Source organism: Pseudopipra pipra, chromosome 1 (assembly GCF_036250125.1).
Source record: "Pseudopipra pipra isolate bDixPip1 chromosome 1, bDixPip1.hap1, whole genome shotgun sequence".
NCBI lineage: Eukaryota > Metazoa > Chordata > Aves > Passeriformes > Pipridae > Pseudopipra > Pseudopipra pipra.
The window spans coordinates 47,041,791-47,060,305 of NC_087549.1; the positions used below are offsets into that span (position 1 = coordinate 47,041,791).

Below are 18,515 nucleotides of genomic sequence, written 5' to 3' on the forward strand. Positions count from 1 at the left end.
TGCACCACAGAGCATCTCCTCAAGCTCCAGAGATTTTTTTTTTATGTTCCAAAGACATGCTGCCAAACCAACATTGAGTATATTAAGTGTGAAGGAAGCTAAAATATCGATTAGGGACCTAAAGGGGAGAAAATTGTAAAATTCACAAGCATACTGATTCCATTGACATGTTAGATCATTTGGAAAAGCTCTTTCAACTGTGTGGCTGCCGTGCATTTTGGAGAAAGATATATTGTCTGCTCTTGACAGAGTTTTCTAAAGCAAGGTACCTCCAGAGCCAAACCCATATTTTATGAGAAATTCACATTTGTGTCCTTTATTGTGATATTTGCGGCAAGTCTACAGCCAGTGAGAGTCTCTGCCCCCAAGCTATAAAGGAGTAAGGCTCCATTGTTGAAGAGAGAGCAACTGTCTGTGTGAAAGGCTGAGATGTGGTAGGCAAGATGAATAGTGCTTAAAAGCAGTGCTTGCCGTGCTGTCATTTAGAACAGAAACACTGAGGATTTAAACGAAAGTGAAAGGCATGGTAAATGAATACTTTAAAACTGGTCAAATTTTCAGCTGCCTAAAGTAACAAGTTTTCTCCATTGATAGGTTCACTGAGTAGGAGGAAAGTTGGGAGGGGATGAATTCCCCTAAGGAGGAGGTGCAGATAGTTTGGGAAAACAAGGTGTGGTCAGTGATTCATAAAGAGACACTCCAGTAAACAGCAATCTTGGCTCAAGAGTGGTAGCTTTTCTACTCTTTTTTTTTTCCCTTTTTTCTTTTTCTTTTTTTTATTTTTTTTTTTTTGCTTGGACCACTCCATTACAAACATTAGACAAAAAGACTCAGATGCAGATGGCCACATATCTCGAACTGTTCATTACAAAACCCAAACCAGGAGGAACAGCTTTTAGGTTTAGCTTTTCTCCATGTTATTGTGGTTGGTTTCCCCATGCTTTTATCAAACAGAGATCAAAAAAGAGTGGGTTTTTGCAGGCTCTTGTGTTTTTTTTTTTCATTGAGATTCCTTTGTGTTCAAAGCTGAAATTGAGTGTTCTCCACCCTGTTAACAAAGGAAGAGAGAAAGAGATGACTCAGTTCTCATGAACCAGTACTGCTGAGTTACACACATATCTACATGCAGCTTTAGTTGTTTATCTGTGTTGTTATAGTCTCATTTTGCAGCAGATTTGCTAGACACATGCATGGATCATGGGTGTGTAAATTTGCTCAGGGATACTCTGTGTCAGTGAATACTCTGCTTCGCACCCATACTTCCTGAGTGTAGATATGAGCTATGTAAGATAAAGAACCTGGGATATTGTTAAATATTAGTGGTGCATTTTGCTTTGCTTTGCATTTGTAAAGGTGAAAGGTGATTGTGCAGGAAAATGGAACAGTATATTTGCTGTGAGACAGGCACTAAGAACTCACTCCCATGCTCAGTTATAATTCATGACTGTACTGGTGGGAAGCCCTTATCCCTCTGTGGAGTTAATGCATCTCTACTGTAGCCTGCTGAGAGCACCCTGTGTCCCCTCCCACCATCTGTGCATTCACTTTCGTGCTTTCTCTCTCCCTCTTTACTGCAAGATCTCTTGGTGTTAAAACTGTCAGACTACTACTGCCTGGTAAAGGTGGCTTTATGATGTGTATTAATGTTGAATTGTCATTTAAGGGTGAGGAGGTAGGTAAAGGATATGTTACCATTTGTTTTAAGCTCTTGTTAGAAAATGCTGGGAAGCAAATAGAAAGGTAGATTTGTTGCTTCAAACAGCAACCAGCTTTGAAAAATATAGAGAAATTACCACAATTTAGGGTAAGAGCTATTGATGGCAAATACATCTTTCTTCCCAATCTGGGCATTTTTTGCTGTTTCTTGGTACAGTGGATCTCTGTTTCTCCATGTCAGGATCTGAAGCAAAAGCATTGAAAATTTAATAATATTTATTTACCCATCAGCTGAATTTTATTTTCTCCAAGTTGATCTCCTCTTTTAGCTGAAAAGCTCTCTTGCAGGCTGCAACATAATTGCTTCTTTGCTAACTTAGACTTGAAATTCATGTGACCAAGTAGTATAAGCAAGTACAATCTTAACTAAAAAGGTAGTGTGTGAAGATTTGTTATTATTATTATTATTATTGCTGTAAGGCACTGTCAGAAGACCAGTGAGACTGTCTAGCTTTGAAAGAACTGAACTCAGTTCACAGAGATTGAGATGATGCTTTATCAACCTGGCACTTTACCGCAATATTAAACTCAGAATATGGTTAAAAGACCATGTACTTGACTGTCACAGCAATATTAATTTTCAGTGTTTCACTGGATGTAATCTCATGTAGTCTATTGTTTGTATTCCTTTAAAACTTATAAATCAAATCCAGACCTGGAAAATACTAGTGTATGAACTTAACAGATGTGCTGCCATAAGGGACCTGCTAGGTTATAAACTGCAGAAATTATCTTTTTCTATTTCAGATTCCTAGCTTATTCCAGGGAGATTTAGGAACCACAGAAGTAAGGTGGAAGGTCATGCATTAGGACAGTAGCACCCACCCAGCACTTGACGTTGGGTGTAATTGTCAGGAAATCCACCTCTAATCATTTTATTATTCGGTCATATCATCTGCCGAAGCTCCTGAGCAAAAGTAGGGCAAGAATGACTTCAGTAGCTCTGTGTCCAGGTTTTCTTAGGTGAAAGATCACTTTGAGATGACACAGCTGAGTAGTCAGGCTGAAATCCTAGTTGGTATTTTATTAATTTTGCACCAAGATAAATCTTGAAATTCTGACAAACTCCATGACAGGTGAAATTCCTTCTTGCAGAATCTGCTCAGCAAGAGGCTGCTCATTTCGTTCTGTTCGGAGGCAGGCAACAGGAGGGCAGCTTTATAATCAGCCCTCAAAGGAGCCCCGGCCGCCCCAGAGCCTTGGACTGATTGAATAACTCCTGGGCCTCTTCCCCTAGGCCTCCATCAGCAGGGGTCCTGTGGAAAGCAATCTCCCGCAGACTGGCACTGAAGTGAGCTTTAAACTACTATTTTCTGCTCTCCAGAGGAGCCTGGAGTACTAAAAGATAGATGGACTGCAGATATTTTATGAGAAACTGTCAGAAGAAGAGCAGAGTAAATGTTTTTTTTCCTCCTTCGAGTCACACGCTACATCACTGTAGAATTTTTCCCAGAATCTTTTACACTGAAAGTTTGCAATTAATTGGTTGCTAACCTTAATTTTCCCCCTCCCTCTTATTTTCTTTTTTTCCCCTTCTCTCTTCTTCTTCTCTTTCTTTTTTTTTTTTCCTTAAATATTCACTCAGAGGCCCTTTGCTTAACCACAGTTGCAGAAAATCAGTACCATTTGCACTGAAATATTTATAATGACAGAATGAAAAATTGGATTCATTTTCTGGCCTGTAGCCGAACAGTCTGCAACTTTGCACAGCATTGTTTAGCATCTCTCATTCCTTCCTTTCATTGGGGTCGTTTTCAGACACGCATGCACGCGCTGCCCATGCTTCAGAGGAATGTTTAGCAAAACACAGAGCCATTTTTAATCTCAGCCTTGAGAAAACAACTTGTCTCTAACCTTGCCACCATTTGTGGGGGGAAGCAAAGGGGGAGGTCCCCGAGAAGAGTGTAGAATTCCTTTTACAGAAGATTATAGAGGATGACATGCAGTAATCTGTCCTCTACAGCAAAGCAGTGTACGGCTGGAATTCAGCAAGTTGCTTCAATGTGTTGCAGGGGAGGCAGGGTGGACTTAGTACTGGACTGGAGGATCTCTCTAGTAAACCCTGTTCTGCCACCAGTTCCCTCAGTGGCCTTGGGAAACTCATTTCCCACGAAGGAAGAGGTTGTCAAAAGCTCCCTTTTGTGCCTGAACAGAGACTATGCCTATAAAAATGCCCTGTGCTTCTTTGCACCTCCAGAAAACAGAAGATGCTGGAACTGTACATATTTACTTCCCTTGGAGCAATGGTGTGAAGGTGAAGTGGTTGATGTTTGCAAAGAGCTTTGAAAATGAAAGTGCAGATCCTCAGGCTCCAATTTGCATCCCCTGCCAGTATAAAAGGTACCTTAGTCAGACAGCCAAGGATTCCCTCAGTACGCAGCAAATCCTGTTTATTTTGCAAGCTGGTTCTGTATCACTCCCTTTTGGTCCTCACAGGCATGTCTCAGACTCTGATGAATTCCAGGGATTTTTAATTGGTATAACAATCCCATGGGGCTATTATGAGCTGGCATAAATTCGGGCAGTCTTAGGAATGCTTTAACGTGCACTGAGGACTGTGGTAGCCCATGATTTGAATATTTAGGCCACATGGATTTACGATAACATACAGTGATTGTATAGGAATTAGTCTGACAATGTACACAATCTAGCAGAGAACTGTAAATCTCTGCAGATGTTGGACCCTTGTGCAGAACTTAATAGAGAAATATATCTGTGAAAAGAGATATTTCAAAAACCCTTAGAAATTATTCTCCGGTGAGTTTGCAGATTGTCTTGACAATTGCATTCGTTTCTGGAAAAGCAAGCCCTGTGGCCAAAATCTTAATTCCTAATGCCTAAAAAGAGGCACCTTGAGACCATGCTGGGTCCCCCAAGGAATTGGTTTGGGTGCAGGGGTCAGATTCTGCTAGGTGTTGAGAATCTCCTGGAAATGCAGGTGACAGAAATTGCCTATCAAGGTCCAAAAACGTCATGCTGATAACTTCACCCATATCAAATTTATGAGATAGCTCTATTGCTGACAGCAGATTTCTGCATACAGTACTAAATTTTGATCTCTCTACTCCACATCACTCATTTGAGCACAAACTTTTTATTTATTTGCTTTCTTTTGTTAGAGCTTCAAAATGCTGGCTCCCTCTCAATGCTCTTAGGAGCACTGCCTGAGCAGGTGTGCCTAGAAGCAGTAGGAAGGGACAGACATCTGCTGTAGGCATCAGTAAGCTCAGTTAACACTGCTTAGCATTCCGTGGTTTGTGAGCAACACATACTTTTTATCATTCAAAAGTTTCTTACAAACTTGCAGATTTGTCTTTTAACCATGTTCCCCAAGATACTTTGACAGGTCAGCCTGAAGTGATGAGTGTTCTGACACAAACTGCATTGTGTCTTAGAATTTTGCCTGCAGTAGTTTTAATGTAGTATTGCTTTGATTTGAAAAGGAACTTTGTACAAAGGGGGGTGGTTTAGGATATAACAAAAAAAAAAAATCCAATATTGTGCTGCAAGATTTTCTGCTTAGCCCTTCTTATTGCTTTCTGGTTTTCTTTTTTTTTTTTTCCATGTATTTAAATGGGGAACAGTACAGTTTTTGTAATTTTTAATAGTTGCTTAGAAGAAAAACTAATAGAGATGAGAAAGAATGTGAGCTTTAATTGCAAATATTAAATACATTTTTCAACTGACATTTTGCAAGCAGATTACCCTGACTATTTAATGGCATTTTAAGGGAAGTCATAGCCCCAGAGCAGGCTCTTTCAAATCCAGAAGTATTTCATTGGTTGAGCTGACCAGGACACAAATATACAGGTGTGTAAAATGCCTTAAGATGTAGAAAAGATTTGTGGTGACTACAGACCACAGTGAGGTGACAGTACAGATGTAATGGGATGGTGCAGAATTGTTACTGGGCATCAGGGACCATAAGAGCAGCCCCCAAAGAAAGGTTACATCTCACTGTTGAAAACAGTACCTTTCTGGGAAAGCTGTTTTCTCTGTGGGCCTGAACTGTTGCGTGGGGTTTATTTTTCTGTTTGGAGTGCCAGTCTGTTTACTAAAGTTATTAGTTTATAAATTTTGCCATGCTAAAGTAACTGTGAGAGCTTTAAATTAGAATAAGTGCCACTTCTGTGTGGCAGGTTCCTTTGAGGGCTGATTAGAAAGCAGGCCTCCTGTTGCCTGTCCCTTTATGCATGGCACTATTGCTGTGGGTACTTGTTTATAGCTTAACTTTGAATTTATATAAGTGTGCACTGTGGTATGATGAATTGCCCTCCAATAGCAAAGATTCTGCCTTTTTTTTTTTCTGGGTTCAAGCTAATACTTTATTTTAAAGAGTTCTTTTAATTAGGTGAGTTTTATTGTAATGAATTAAAATTAACTTGGAGTAGCAAATTATATAAGACTGTGAGGGTTATAGATTAGCCTCACCATAGCTACAGCACATCTTTTTGTAAAGGAATTAAAGTTCTCTGTTTCAGACACCTTGGCACTAAACATAGACAGCAAATGAGTGTAAGTGTTGTCTCCAGTTATTTTCCCCGTAAATGTGGTTCTTTTCTCTCAATTCGAAGATTGCCACACTAAAAGCAGTCCTAATGGGCAACGAGGGGTGAAAGCAGTAGCTGCAGGAGGCTGGATCCCCTCACAGGAGGTAGCCAGGGAGACAGGAGTACCACAGTATCACAAGCCAAAGCCAGAAGTGAGGGGTGGGGGCATTTCTTCTACTGTCAGTACAGGGTCAAGGCAGGATCTAATGACATGTCTCACTTGCAACATGTCACTGGCCAGTTGTCTGACAGGAAATGGAATGACCAGCCTCAAAGAATGACATTTGGTAAGAGAATACTTCTACACTCACAGGAAGGAAGGAAAAAAAGCGTAAAAGAGTGCTTCTGTGTGGTGTACTCCTTGTTTGAAGGGGGAGTATTAGATTGTAGGAGTTGGACTTCACTGTCTTCCCCCTTTTATAAGTTCTGTAAACAGGAGAAAGTGAGAGTAAAATTCTTCCCATTAAACTGTGGTCACATTTCACACTTCTTTTACATGAATGCAAATGATGGGGGGAAAAAAATGAACAAAACAAAACAAATAGAAGACAATAGAGAATCCGGACTTCTCAATTTTACAACCAACCACCACAATGACAAACATGAAATTTTATTGTCCTACTATGACATGTCAGTAAACGCTCCAGATTTGTTGATTTACAGTGTGTGTCCTCACAAAATTTAGATAAGGGCTACTTTGCCCTTCCTTATAAAGGGCAAAGTAGCATTCTGGTCTGTCTAGAAATCACCTTTAAAACATGGAGTTTCTTGGACTGAAAAGGGGGGAACTCACATGAGGTTGCTCTAAGAACAAAATGTTTCAACATAGGATTCTCAACTGTCTTAACTAATCACTATCTATGAAGGCAAAAAGTAGTCCTTAGTTTCTTTTCCAACAAGTACATTTGTAATTCACACCCCCCCCCCAGCCTGCCACATAAGCACTGTCCCAGTTCCTGCTATTCCTTGTTTAAAGAGCTGTAGGAAAAAGGACTGTAAGATGTCCAAGATGGGCTGGCTCAGTAACCAGTTGTGAAGGATGTCAGAGAGCAAAGTCCATGGGGACCTCTGCTTATCAGCTCAGAAATCCTTGGCTGTTATTATCAAATCTGCTCAATCTGGCTTTCCTTGCAGACTGTCTTGAAGGAAAAAGATGCACCAATGTGCAACAGAGTTTGGAGCATTTAGAAGAGGAGGAGAGCCAGCAGAACACCATAGCTTTTCCTTTTCTTTCCTACACATTCTAAAATTGATATACCATGGACGAGGGGACATGTTTTCACTTGCATTCCTGATTTCAGGATCCAAAATATGCTTCAGTCCACTCCTGCATTCTCTGAACTGGGTGTATGTATGCTTAGTGGCTGGATAACTTCCAAATATGATTTCCACATACGAAAGGCAGGTTTGGTGATTTAAAAACAGGGCTGTTTAAGGGTTTGCTTTTAGCTGAGTGAAAATGGTGTTAGTCGCTGTGAGTTAATCTCAGGCTGATCCATAACCTCCCGTGTGCTGAGTGCTGTTGTACAAGGCCCCACGCACCAGCTGGCAATGTGCGGGGAATCCAGATTCCAGGCTGTCCCCATGTCACCTGCAAAGCACAATACCCAGTGTTATGTCAGGAGGTAGGAAGGTGAACTCAGCAATCGATACAAGTGTGGGATGTGTCTGTCTGTATAATAGGAGTGCAGACAAGTTACAGGACTTTTCTTTCAGGCTGTATCAGGAAACTTGTAATTTCACTTGTAATTTTGTTCAAAGGGATTCTTGTGCATGCACCTGTGGAAAACTGGAAAAGTATCATTGTTTTAAAGGTTGCCCTTTGCATATAAATCACAGCTCTGTGTGCTTCCCCATTTTAATTGGGTGACCTTTTGAATCCTATGGACAGGAGCTTAAATTCTGGATCTGCCACTTGGTTGAAGATTTGAAATCAATTCATGATCTAGCAGTTACTCTGCTTAAAGCAAAAAACCAGAATGCAAATTTGAGAAGAAATTTCACTTGGCAGGTTCTTTTCAGAAGTCATGGAAAACTTCATTGCAGACCAAATAGATGTATACAAAATCCAGATTCATTTGTCAGTTTAATCCCTGAAAAGCAACAGGATTCAGTGAGTATGAGAGAAAGAGGAAGAGCAAGAAACGTGTAATGTTTCCATCAGGACATTTCTGTGCAATTATCAATTTAAGCTTCTATTATTTGTCACTAATTACTGCACTGAGCTGTTAAATATTTAGTAGTAGTTTCTTTAATTGGGTTTGACCTATAAATGAATCTGTGCATAGTGTAGCTCCAGTTCCAGCAGCCAGTTTCTTACTTCCAGCTAGGCAAATTTGTATTCACATAAGATGAACACATACTGTCAGACAAAGGGTTTTGTTTTTGTTGTTTAGGTTTGTTGCCTCTCTCCCCCCCACTGACTTCTTTAAGGTATCTAAAATCAGAGCACAAAGTAGGAGTGCTGACTGTGAACGTAAAATGGGAGGTCGGTCAAACTTAAACTTGTTTACAGATGTCATAGTTTAGAAAGCACCAGCATAAATTAAACATAAAAAAGAAATAAAGCAGAGCAACTACTAGCCCATGAACACTTGTGTCTTGTAAAACACTGACTTAATCCCTGAATATCTTACTAGGCAGTATTGCCTATCGAGACTTGTTGTCCCCTGTTACTCTGTTGTACGATAGCTGCAGATAAATCTGGATTTTTTCAGCTTTGGGTTCTGCTTGCTCTTTGCCTGGCTGTGTCTGACAGGGTGAACAGAGTTCTTGCTGTGGCCTCTGCAGAGGGTGTGCAAGAATCGATGAGTATATGAGCAATATTCACTTTGTTTTAAATCCAAAAGGCCCGACTCTATTCTTACTTGTTTCTATCTTGAAACTCCCTTGATTTCAGAGGATTTTCTCTTAATTTATACCAGGGTAATCATAACCATATTCTAAAGTAATAAGACTTTTGATATATTTCTCAGAAGTGCCTCTTTTTGCCTTTTTTGTTTAAGCTTTTATTCCCACTTAATGAACAATTTTCTTATTGGGGAAGGATGCCTGTGTATTAATTTCAAACATTTGCAGTATCACAAAAGCCCTGTTTTTTCTACAAGCAACACTTAGGCCTCGATCCTGATTAGCAATACAGCCCCTTTGCTGCATGAATGAACAGGAAGGTTTCCCAATTTTGATGAACTGCTGTGAACATGTGCTAACCATTGCCCTCTCTCCCCATCACCATCATCTTATCATTTATGGGGCTAATACACACACCTTGCCCATGCAGCCAGGCTCATCTTGCCTGAAACAGAAGGCATCATTATAAGTTTCATTGCATCTCAATGAACAACAAACAGGGTAGGGGAGGCTTATGGGAGGTTATTGCCTGGCACCATGGGTTAAAACAGCCTTTGAGTTACTCTGATTTCTGCCAGAGGCTTAACAGGGAGCCCCCTGCCAACGCTCATAATGAGAAAGGTGCAAGGATGGTGAACAGATATCGGTGTTTGTGTCAGTTCTCTTCCGGTGACAATGGTGAAAAGTCTTATTTGCTGTACCCAGGAATATATGTCATTCTTTTCCATACAACAAGTCTGTGATATATGTACTTACGTATTGTAATGAATCCAAAAGGAATCATTGACATTTTACTACTGACTTACTGGAAGTCTCTGAAGAAAAATAGGTATCATGGGGTTGGGTTTGGTTTAGGTTTGGTTTTAATTTTCAGTGTGTATCCCTGAGAACATGCTATCCAGTTTGAGATTGGTTTTATGGGTAGGTTTTCTCTGGTCCTGCTGGAAATGCTTGAGTAGAAGAACCATAACACTGAGAGTTTAACATAAATATGATAGAGAGCAAAATATGATTAGCAGTCATGCCACTTCAGAGACATTAATCTAATATCAAATCACACAGCTTAGGTGAACTAATTTATATGAATAACTGCAATTCATGTAGAATAACTGCAATTCACTGTAGGCTTTCCTAAATTATTGTTGTCAACAGTGGTCAATCATGTCCTAAGATGACCATTTAATTGGCCATCATGTCTGAGAACAGACCTGATTTTCAAAAGCTGGTAAACATCAACTCACCACACATAAATGGTATTTATGGGAACACAGATTCTCTTGGGATTCATCCCCTTCCTTGTTGTGAAAATAGCTCTGGTTTAGTTCAGATCAAATCCATATTTCCTTGGGAATCTGAACTTTCAGAGGCTGTATTTTTGTTAGGTCTATGCTGCTGATCAAACTTGGCCAGGATGAAACTCCATGCCTACTTTAGTGTGTTTATAAATTCATTGGTATTCCTCCTGCTCTGCCAGCTGCACTACAGTACTGGAGATGCTGCTGGAAGGGACATTTTGTCTGGAATTTTCCCTGTTTTCTCCAGAGCCCCAAAGTCTCTATTAGGCTTCCTACTTTTCACCTATGAAAAACTATTAGACATCATCTCTTTTCCAGCTCCTTCACTAACTCACCATTTGACCATTGAAATCTGCATATATATTCAAGTCAGAAGCATTGTAATTCCTGGGATGAAACAGATCAGAAACACTTGTTAGTTCCAGACATTTCAGATAAAGCAATTAAAGTTAATTTTTTGTGGTTAGTGTTTTATGAAAGGAAGGGAGGGGCCTGGGAGGGAAAATAATCTGTAGTCTCAGCATTTGTTGGTAAACATCAACTGAAGTTGCTCTTTTTGTATTTCACCTATGTGAAAAATACAGAAATGTACTCTGTCAGTACAACTAAGGATTTTAGAATCATAGAACAGACCTGGATATGTCCCTGACCTGCAGTTAATTCAGTCAGTGGAGGTAGACTATGGAAGTCATTACCCTTAGTATGGGAACCCAAATCCCACCTATTACTACATTTTTACCTATATAGCAACTGAGCCTTAGAAGCCACTGTAACAGAATCTTCTTAATTGCTTGCAGCAACAGTGGAGTCAGGGCCACAATGTTTTGGGGCATTGAAAGTAAGTTTACTGCTTTCAGATGCTTTGAAATGGCCCAGATATTCCACTGAAACCAGCTCCTGACTATGCAGATTTGGTTTCTTGTGTGATTTGGGGTTGGCTGAGCCTCTTCCTCTCCTGGGATGAACATCAGGAAAAAAAATACTAACCCTGAGGTCTGTGAAGCTGTGAAATAGTCTCCCAAGAGAAGCATTGGAAGCTCTAATTAAAATTGGACTGGGCAAAACACTTGAAATTACACTATAGGCAATAATCCAACACTGGCAAGATGGGTGGAGAAAATGCCCTAATGGGTGTTTCCTGTCCTTAAATTCTATGAATTCTTGTTCTTCTCCTTTATTATGCTATTTCACCTTTTTCTTTAACGGTGACACAGTGTCATCTAGAAAGTATTATAGTATTGTGCACTGAGTGAGATGATGTTAAATGTCAAAAGAAAATGCAACAGTTTCTCCGCAGGTTCACAGTGATTATATGGAGACAGGAAAAAGAAACTGACTGTAAGCAAGTGATTGTAAGACAGTGAAAAATGCATTGAATGCCTGCAATATACATGTTTATCATTTTGACATTGCATTTCATATTCTTTTTTTTTTATAAAGAATATCCACATTCCACCAAATCTAACACAGGTGTGGGAAAGTCATTTACTGTAACTGTGTACATCACTCAGATTTCTGGAGACATTTTCTGTCCCAGTGTTTCACATATCCCCAAAGACCTAGACTAAATAATATATTTTTACATTTTAATTTATAATGTGTATTTAATCTTAGTGTCTTACAAATCTAAGTACCTCATCGATTTAGTCCTGGGTATAATCATATTACAGTTTACCAAGAAAGAATTCTTCCACAATATAATGGGGGCTTGACAAAAAACTCTGTGCTGCAATACCGAAGCAGCACAAATATGAAGAAACAGTGTAAAAATAACCTTTTCAGAGATTTTTCATATAGTTTAGTCTGAATAAGTTTCATTTATTTCTTTTGGGTGTTACCACTTAATAGTCCTTTTCCCTCCTCCCTTGCCCTTCCACGTGGTATAGCATTTCAGCAGTGTCCAATACAGAGCTTTCTGCGTGAGAGGTCATGACAACCAGCTAAGTAACAAAGCACCGGACCGAAGTTCTGGAAACCATGTTGATACTGTGCAACTGATAGGTTTTGTAAGGCTTGCCTTTCCACGAGCCCTTCTTTCTTCCCTTTCAGTTCTGGAAAACCCAGCATCCTCTTCTTAACTGCAGACAGTTTGAAAAGTGTGGTACAGGGTAAGAAGCTGGAATAAAAAGAAGGGAAGAGAAGCAGAAAATCTTGATTAGAAAGTATAATTTAATAGAACATGTATTGAACCAAATGTATTGATTAATGTGGTAGATATAGTACTTATATTGATTCAAACTAGAGATTTAGTACTAAAAGCTGTAAGCCAAAAAGCTGTTGCAGATTGCTACAAAAGTCAGTTTAATGCTGTCCTTGAGAATGCCTTCACAAAGAAATTCTTCTAATGTTTGAGGAGTAGGTAGAATGCGGTATATGTCAGTTTGATCCCGGAGGGTTTTATTTTGTACTCTAATAGCTGTTACGAGCCTACATTATATCCAAGGAGTAATTTTCCTTAGGGGTGCCCAGCTCGCTTTGTGTCAATATTCTAGCATTTTAAGTCACGTACAGTATATGCTTCTGGGAACAGTGCAGGAGCCAGCCAGACTCATAATGGTCTGCATTCATTAATAAAGGCAGAAGCTTCTGTCCCTCCATTGCCCACTACAGGGATGCCTCCCTGGTCTTCAGGGACCCGTACAGACACATTTAAAGAAAGCTTTATTTTGAGTGGGCAGGAGATGAAATGCAGGACTTGCAGGCATTTCCTAAGTCAGCTATATGCCCGAGCACAGGGGTGACCTTAATGGGTCAAAGAAGAATGCAGGTCAAAAGACTTATTATCCAGCCTGTTGGAAACCAATTGCTTTTGTGTAAAAAAAAATAAATTGTAGCGCTTAAAGGTTGATAGTAATGCAGAGTTCTGTTTTACAACCTGGAACTGTATTGCAGTGCAGTGGGGTGCATTTTTATTTTTTTTAATGCAAAAAAAATACAAGACAGTCTGTAACATACACAAATAAAGGAATCCAGATAAGTGATAACATGTAGGGTACCATAATTACTTAATCAGTGATGATTGATTACTCATGTTTGTGTTCTTGAACTAAGGAAAAAATAACATGCTGCTGTGGTACTGTTACCATCTGTTGAAATAATGCATCTACATTTCATCTCTGTATTTCTTCACATGTACCCTCTTTGCACTGTTTGTCAGGTACAGCCATCTCTTGTTTCATCTGGTCATAAAAAACAGAAGTCCCATTTAAATTGAGTGCAACCGCAGTTCACATTAAGGATTCTAATGGGCTAGTGAGTCTGTGGCTATCTGTAGGTATTTTTTAGTTTGTTAATTTTGATGCTGTGAGTGGGAACTTTTTGCTAGCTATTCCCTCTCATGTTCCCTCTGAAACACAAAGGCATGCACCAAACAACAAGTAATATTACCTCTTTTGTCTCAAGCGTTTCTGCAAAGAAACCTTTTCATATCTGTTTGCCAAGGAGATTCTTCCACACCATATTATCCTGAAATCTTTGCATGTTTTTAACTCCTCAGCACTAACAACGGGGATATGCCAAAGCATTTTCATCCAGAAAAGTCGTGGCATGTGATTTTATAGGAGGTCACATGACGGTTGGGATTCTGGATTCAGCTAACAAAAATAATTATATCTAGGAACAGGGAAAATGCACTTTAAGAGTTTATTTTGCTTTTGAAATATACTGAATTCAGGTTTTCCCAGGTAATATATGTGCTTTCCAGATAACACAGAAACAGAGAAATTGGAATGTAGGAGTTTTCCTGGTTCAGTTTGTGTCTATGCCAGTAACAAATGCAATGACACACAGACCTCCTGCTTCACTGTTCCTCCATTTTGTGCATACAAAGCTTGCATTTGTGTTTGCAAACTAGTTTCTCCTCGTGAGATCCCAGCCCTTGGAAATGGGAACACAGCTGTTGCTGAAGTCCAGGAAGGATTATATTAAGAAAAAATATTTTCCCCTTTCCATGGCTAAGCAGGAAATTGACATTTTTGCTTTGTAGGGAGACTAACACATAATTAAACAGATGTGCTTATGTGCAATCAAATTTGGGGGAAGCAAAGAAGGGGGAGCATATGATATCTCCTGTACTTCATTAAATGACTTCTCTTTGGCAAGTGGATGCTCTAATTGCTCCAAACTCGGGCAAACTAGTCGAAGTTGCTGGAGGAGGCGTGTTCCAAGCTTGTCTAGTGTGTCTTTAGTGAAGGGCAGCGTGCTCTCCGAGCCGCACAGGGGATGTCAGCTGTGATATTGTGCTCTCCCCGGGTGTACCGCACTCCTGTGTCCCTGCCGCGTCCCTGCCGGCGGGAGCTCCAAATTCTGCTTTCCCCGCCTGCCTGCACTCTCACTGCCGGAGAGGCGGGGAGCTCGCTGCACACAAGGCAAAGAGACTATCAGAGTCGAGATCTGCTGTGTGGATAATAGAGGAGAATTTTTGCCCTAAATTTTTAAACACAACACCCCTCATAAAAACAACAGCAGTTCATAACTGGGATTAATGTTTGCAATTTTCAGTCACTTAGACATGGGGTCTCCAATAGATGGCTTTTGGTGGAGTGGAATATGGCTCTCTGTGGGATTACAGAATTTTCCTCCTTTTCTTATCTGTCTCCTCCCATCTTTCACCTGCTTGTCTTGTCCATGTTACACTCCTGAAGTCCTTCCACTTTGTATTTTTTGCCACTTAGCCAAATAGGTATTTCTCCCCAGTCCCTCAGGTTTTGGGAGCCTTAATTACTTTGGAAACTGCATTTTGTTTTGACTGTTTACAACAAGTATTTTTGAGGCCTAAACCCTTCAAAGCATTTCCTCATGTTAATATCCTGCCCTGCCTCATTCTTCTCTGCAATGTTTAGGGGTTTTTTTCTATTATTTCTTCATTATCTCTAGAGAATCTCATTTTGCACCAGGGCACAGGAGTCAGGGACACTGAGAGCAGGGGAAAGTCAGTTCCTTACTTTTTGTTTTATTTTGTCTCCTTCATATTTGGACCCTGTCATATTTCATGTTTGGACCTTTTAATTTTTTAATCAAAAATGTCATTGCAGCAAGAGTTACAGCTGCAATTCTGAAACACTTTTTGACTGCTTCATAGGCAACTGTTCATGCAGCCTCATACTGATTATGCATTTTTCACTTAGTGAAGAGAAATAAAAAATGGGCATGACTGACGTGCTTATTCTCAGTAGACTAGAAACAAAAGACCCTCCCAAATATCTGTCTACAATGTAAAAATTGGTATATGACTTCACCTGCTCAGAAGCAGAGAAAAAAATCAGAATTCAGGCTGCCACCCCATATTTAACTTGTCCTGTTGTTTCTAGGTACTGCAGGGTCTCCAATAAGCCTGTGGTGTTATGTTGTAAGTGCTGCAATAAATGGACACAACAGGATGACAAAAGGGCTGACTGTCAGGCTTAAATCTTAATTTCCCTGCTTTTGCGGTTTAAAGTCAGAGCCCGTTACCTGTGACCAGCCAACATTTTTGGCTGCAGCTGTTGTTACTGCTTTACAGCATTTTGAAATGATTTTATGGGAAGGATGAGAAGCTAGATGAAATCAAGTGGCAGAGTGTATTTTTTTAACACTCTCTGGCCTTGGACAGTCTGGAATTCTTGCCATCAGCATTAAATCATTTTGTATTCACATCTGGAAATTGCATCTTTGAGTGTCACTGGGTCATTTTCCTTTAATCTTGAGAATGGCACTACATTAAAAATTCCTCAGTCTTACTGTAAGGTCCTTTCCTTGCCAAATGTCCCATGAACTATTATTTGTGTGCGTGCACAGTTTAGGGAGAGAAAAGGAGGAAGAGAGAGAGAACTCTCAGTCTGGTCTGCAGTCACGCTGTATTTCACATTCGTTTCACCGAGGCAGTTTTCATGTGCCCTTTCATGGGTGGCTCTGGAGGGTATGGTTCAGTAGATGTTCACTTTGTTGTAAATGATGACTGTCTTGTGGGAACAGGTTCATCTTAAAGTGCGTTAGTCCAAAGAGGTTTAAAGACAGATTAACTTAATAAAGCAGAGTGAAGGGTCTGGATGGTCTGGGAGGAAATCATGGGATGTGACACTCCTGCCCTCTGGGTCACTGGCCCAAATCTGGCCCGATTACTAAGGGGAAAATTCATCACTAATCAGTGGCTGCTATGTTGTCTGAGAAGTAGCATTCACAGATATTTTCTAGTTTTCTATGGATCTTGTGTATGTTTTAGAAAACTTAACATGTATTGGTTTGGTTCCTTGCTCTTACCTCAGTGCCTGTGAAGAATCTGAGCCAGTACAGGCAGCAAAATAGCATCTTACTAAAAGTGGTCAACTCTATTTGAGCAGTGGTAGGAAAGAAGGTGAAACTTGTGTTTGCTGCTTGATTTGATAATTACTTGTATGGGTAAGGAGAATTTCAGACTCCAAAGGCCATGCTGACCTCACCTCACATAAGGCTCTGCCTTCACTTGAGGAAAAATACCTGTGGTTTTTGGTGACTGAAGGGCAGGCTGTGGCAACCCCTCCTGTTTTCTCATCAGTCTCTGAGCTCTCTGCTAGGCACAGAATGACTCTTACCAGAATATATTGTGCCATACTGTGTAGGGGGAAATAGGTTTTAATGAAATAATGCAGTTGAAGCGGTGCCACAGTCTAGGAAGCACAGGCCAGTTAGCAAAAGTCTTTTATGACAAATGCACTTCTCATTTTTGTAATGCATAAACCATGAGCTGTATGTAAGCAGACACCAGAACCACTGACCTGGTTTGCAGTTTCACTGGGCCAGGTCAGCCCAGACCCTACCTGGAGAGAGTGTGTTGCCCTTCTTGTGGCACACGGAAAGAATACTGGTGTGAAACACCTGCAGAAAACTGCTCTGCTCCATAATGACGCTGCCTCTGGATAGTATAAACAAGGAAGGGTCGAACATACTCTTTTCCCAGTCCATCATTTTGCAAGATATGTAGGAAGAATTGTTTTTGCATCCTTCTTTCACACAGAAATGCCTGTCCTGTGACTAAGCTGTTTCTTTTGTTTTTTGTTACAGAATCATACGATGACCCAGCACAGCAGTTAGTGCAAGGCCCGTCTCTTCCACAGAATTCTTTGTGGCACAAAAAGGGAACACATTTTACTCTTTGCACGAAACTTTCATTGTTAATGTATATTATTCAGAATCATTGTATTGTACCATAAAACTTGTATTATCGAAACTGTTGGATGTTCATGTGTTTGAACTTTTGAGCACCGGATAGACTTCCTGTATATAAAGTGTTGCACATGTATTATGTTGTCTGATACTAAAATGGTCTTATAAAGACAAGTGGACTTGGGCCCTATTCAAGAAAGATACAAATAATAATAATACTGTGTGAGGGGGAAAAAATAGCTTAAGAAAAAACGTCATTTTCAAGGAGGAGGGAGAGGGTAATAGCTATGTTCCATTACAGCTCCGTTTGACCTCTCTTTCTTTTAAACTTCAGTCTAGAAATCTCTCTTTTGGTATACAAACGGATGAATCTAAGACTATTTTTTATTGCTGAAGATTCTTGCAAAAAATATGAAGAGACTCTTTCTCACAGAGCAGGAACCCACAGTTGAATAAGGCCCGTATATATATTTGTAAGCCTTGCGATATGACAGATAGCATTACCATATATGCAATAGTTGTTATGTAGTTTGTCAAAGAATTTTTTTTCCTGGATACCATTTGAAGCTTTGAGTGTTCAAGACTTTCCTTGATGATTTCACATGGCCAAATTCTTGAATCAGTTGAACTAACCTGTATGTTACTGTTATTAATGTTTACTCTGCGGTCTGAACCTGGAGATTACTGGAATTGTTTTCCAAAAGGAAATAAATTCAATTTACCATTATGTGTGAGTGTGCTTTGTGTCTTGTCTTTTTCCTTGGAAAGTAGCATTATTACTGCTGCTGTATTATTTAAAGGACCACCAAGATCTGGAATTCCATTGTATCAGGATTTATACATTACTCAGTAGAAATAGGTTGCTTTTCTCAAAGGTAGGCATTTAAATAAATGCAATGGGACAAACAGATCTGCTGGCCCACTGCAAAGCAATGTGTGCTTGAGGATAATATTGACTGTTTTGTGGCTTTATTTGTTTCTTCTA

The 18,515-nt window shown here is 39.9% G+C and overlaps 1 protein-coding gene across 10 annotated transcripts in view; it reads left to right on the forward strand.

Annotated features, from left to right (window-relative positions):
- ZNF521 (zinc finger protein 521) overlaps positions 1–18,257 on the forward strand; it is a 230,432-nt gene extending 212,175 nt beyond the window's left edge. For all 10 annotated transcript variants that reach the window (XM_064654887.1, XM_064654898.1, XM_064654798.1 and 7 more), the window contains one exon: positions 17,429–18,257. In XM_064654887.1, the coding sequence (XP_064510957.1) occupies positions 17,429–17,458 (30 nt within the window). In that variant the 3' untranslated portion in view covers positions 17,459–18,257. The remainder of the gene's footprint in view (positions 1–17,428) is intronic.
- Positions 18,258–18,515: the final 258 nt, after the last annotated feature.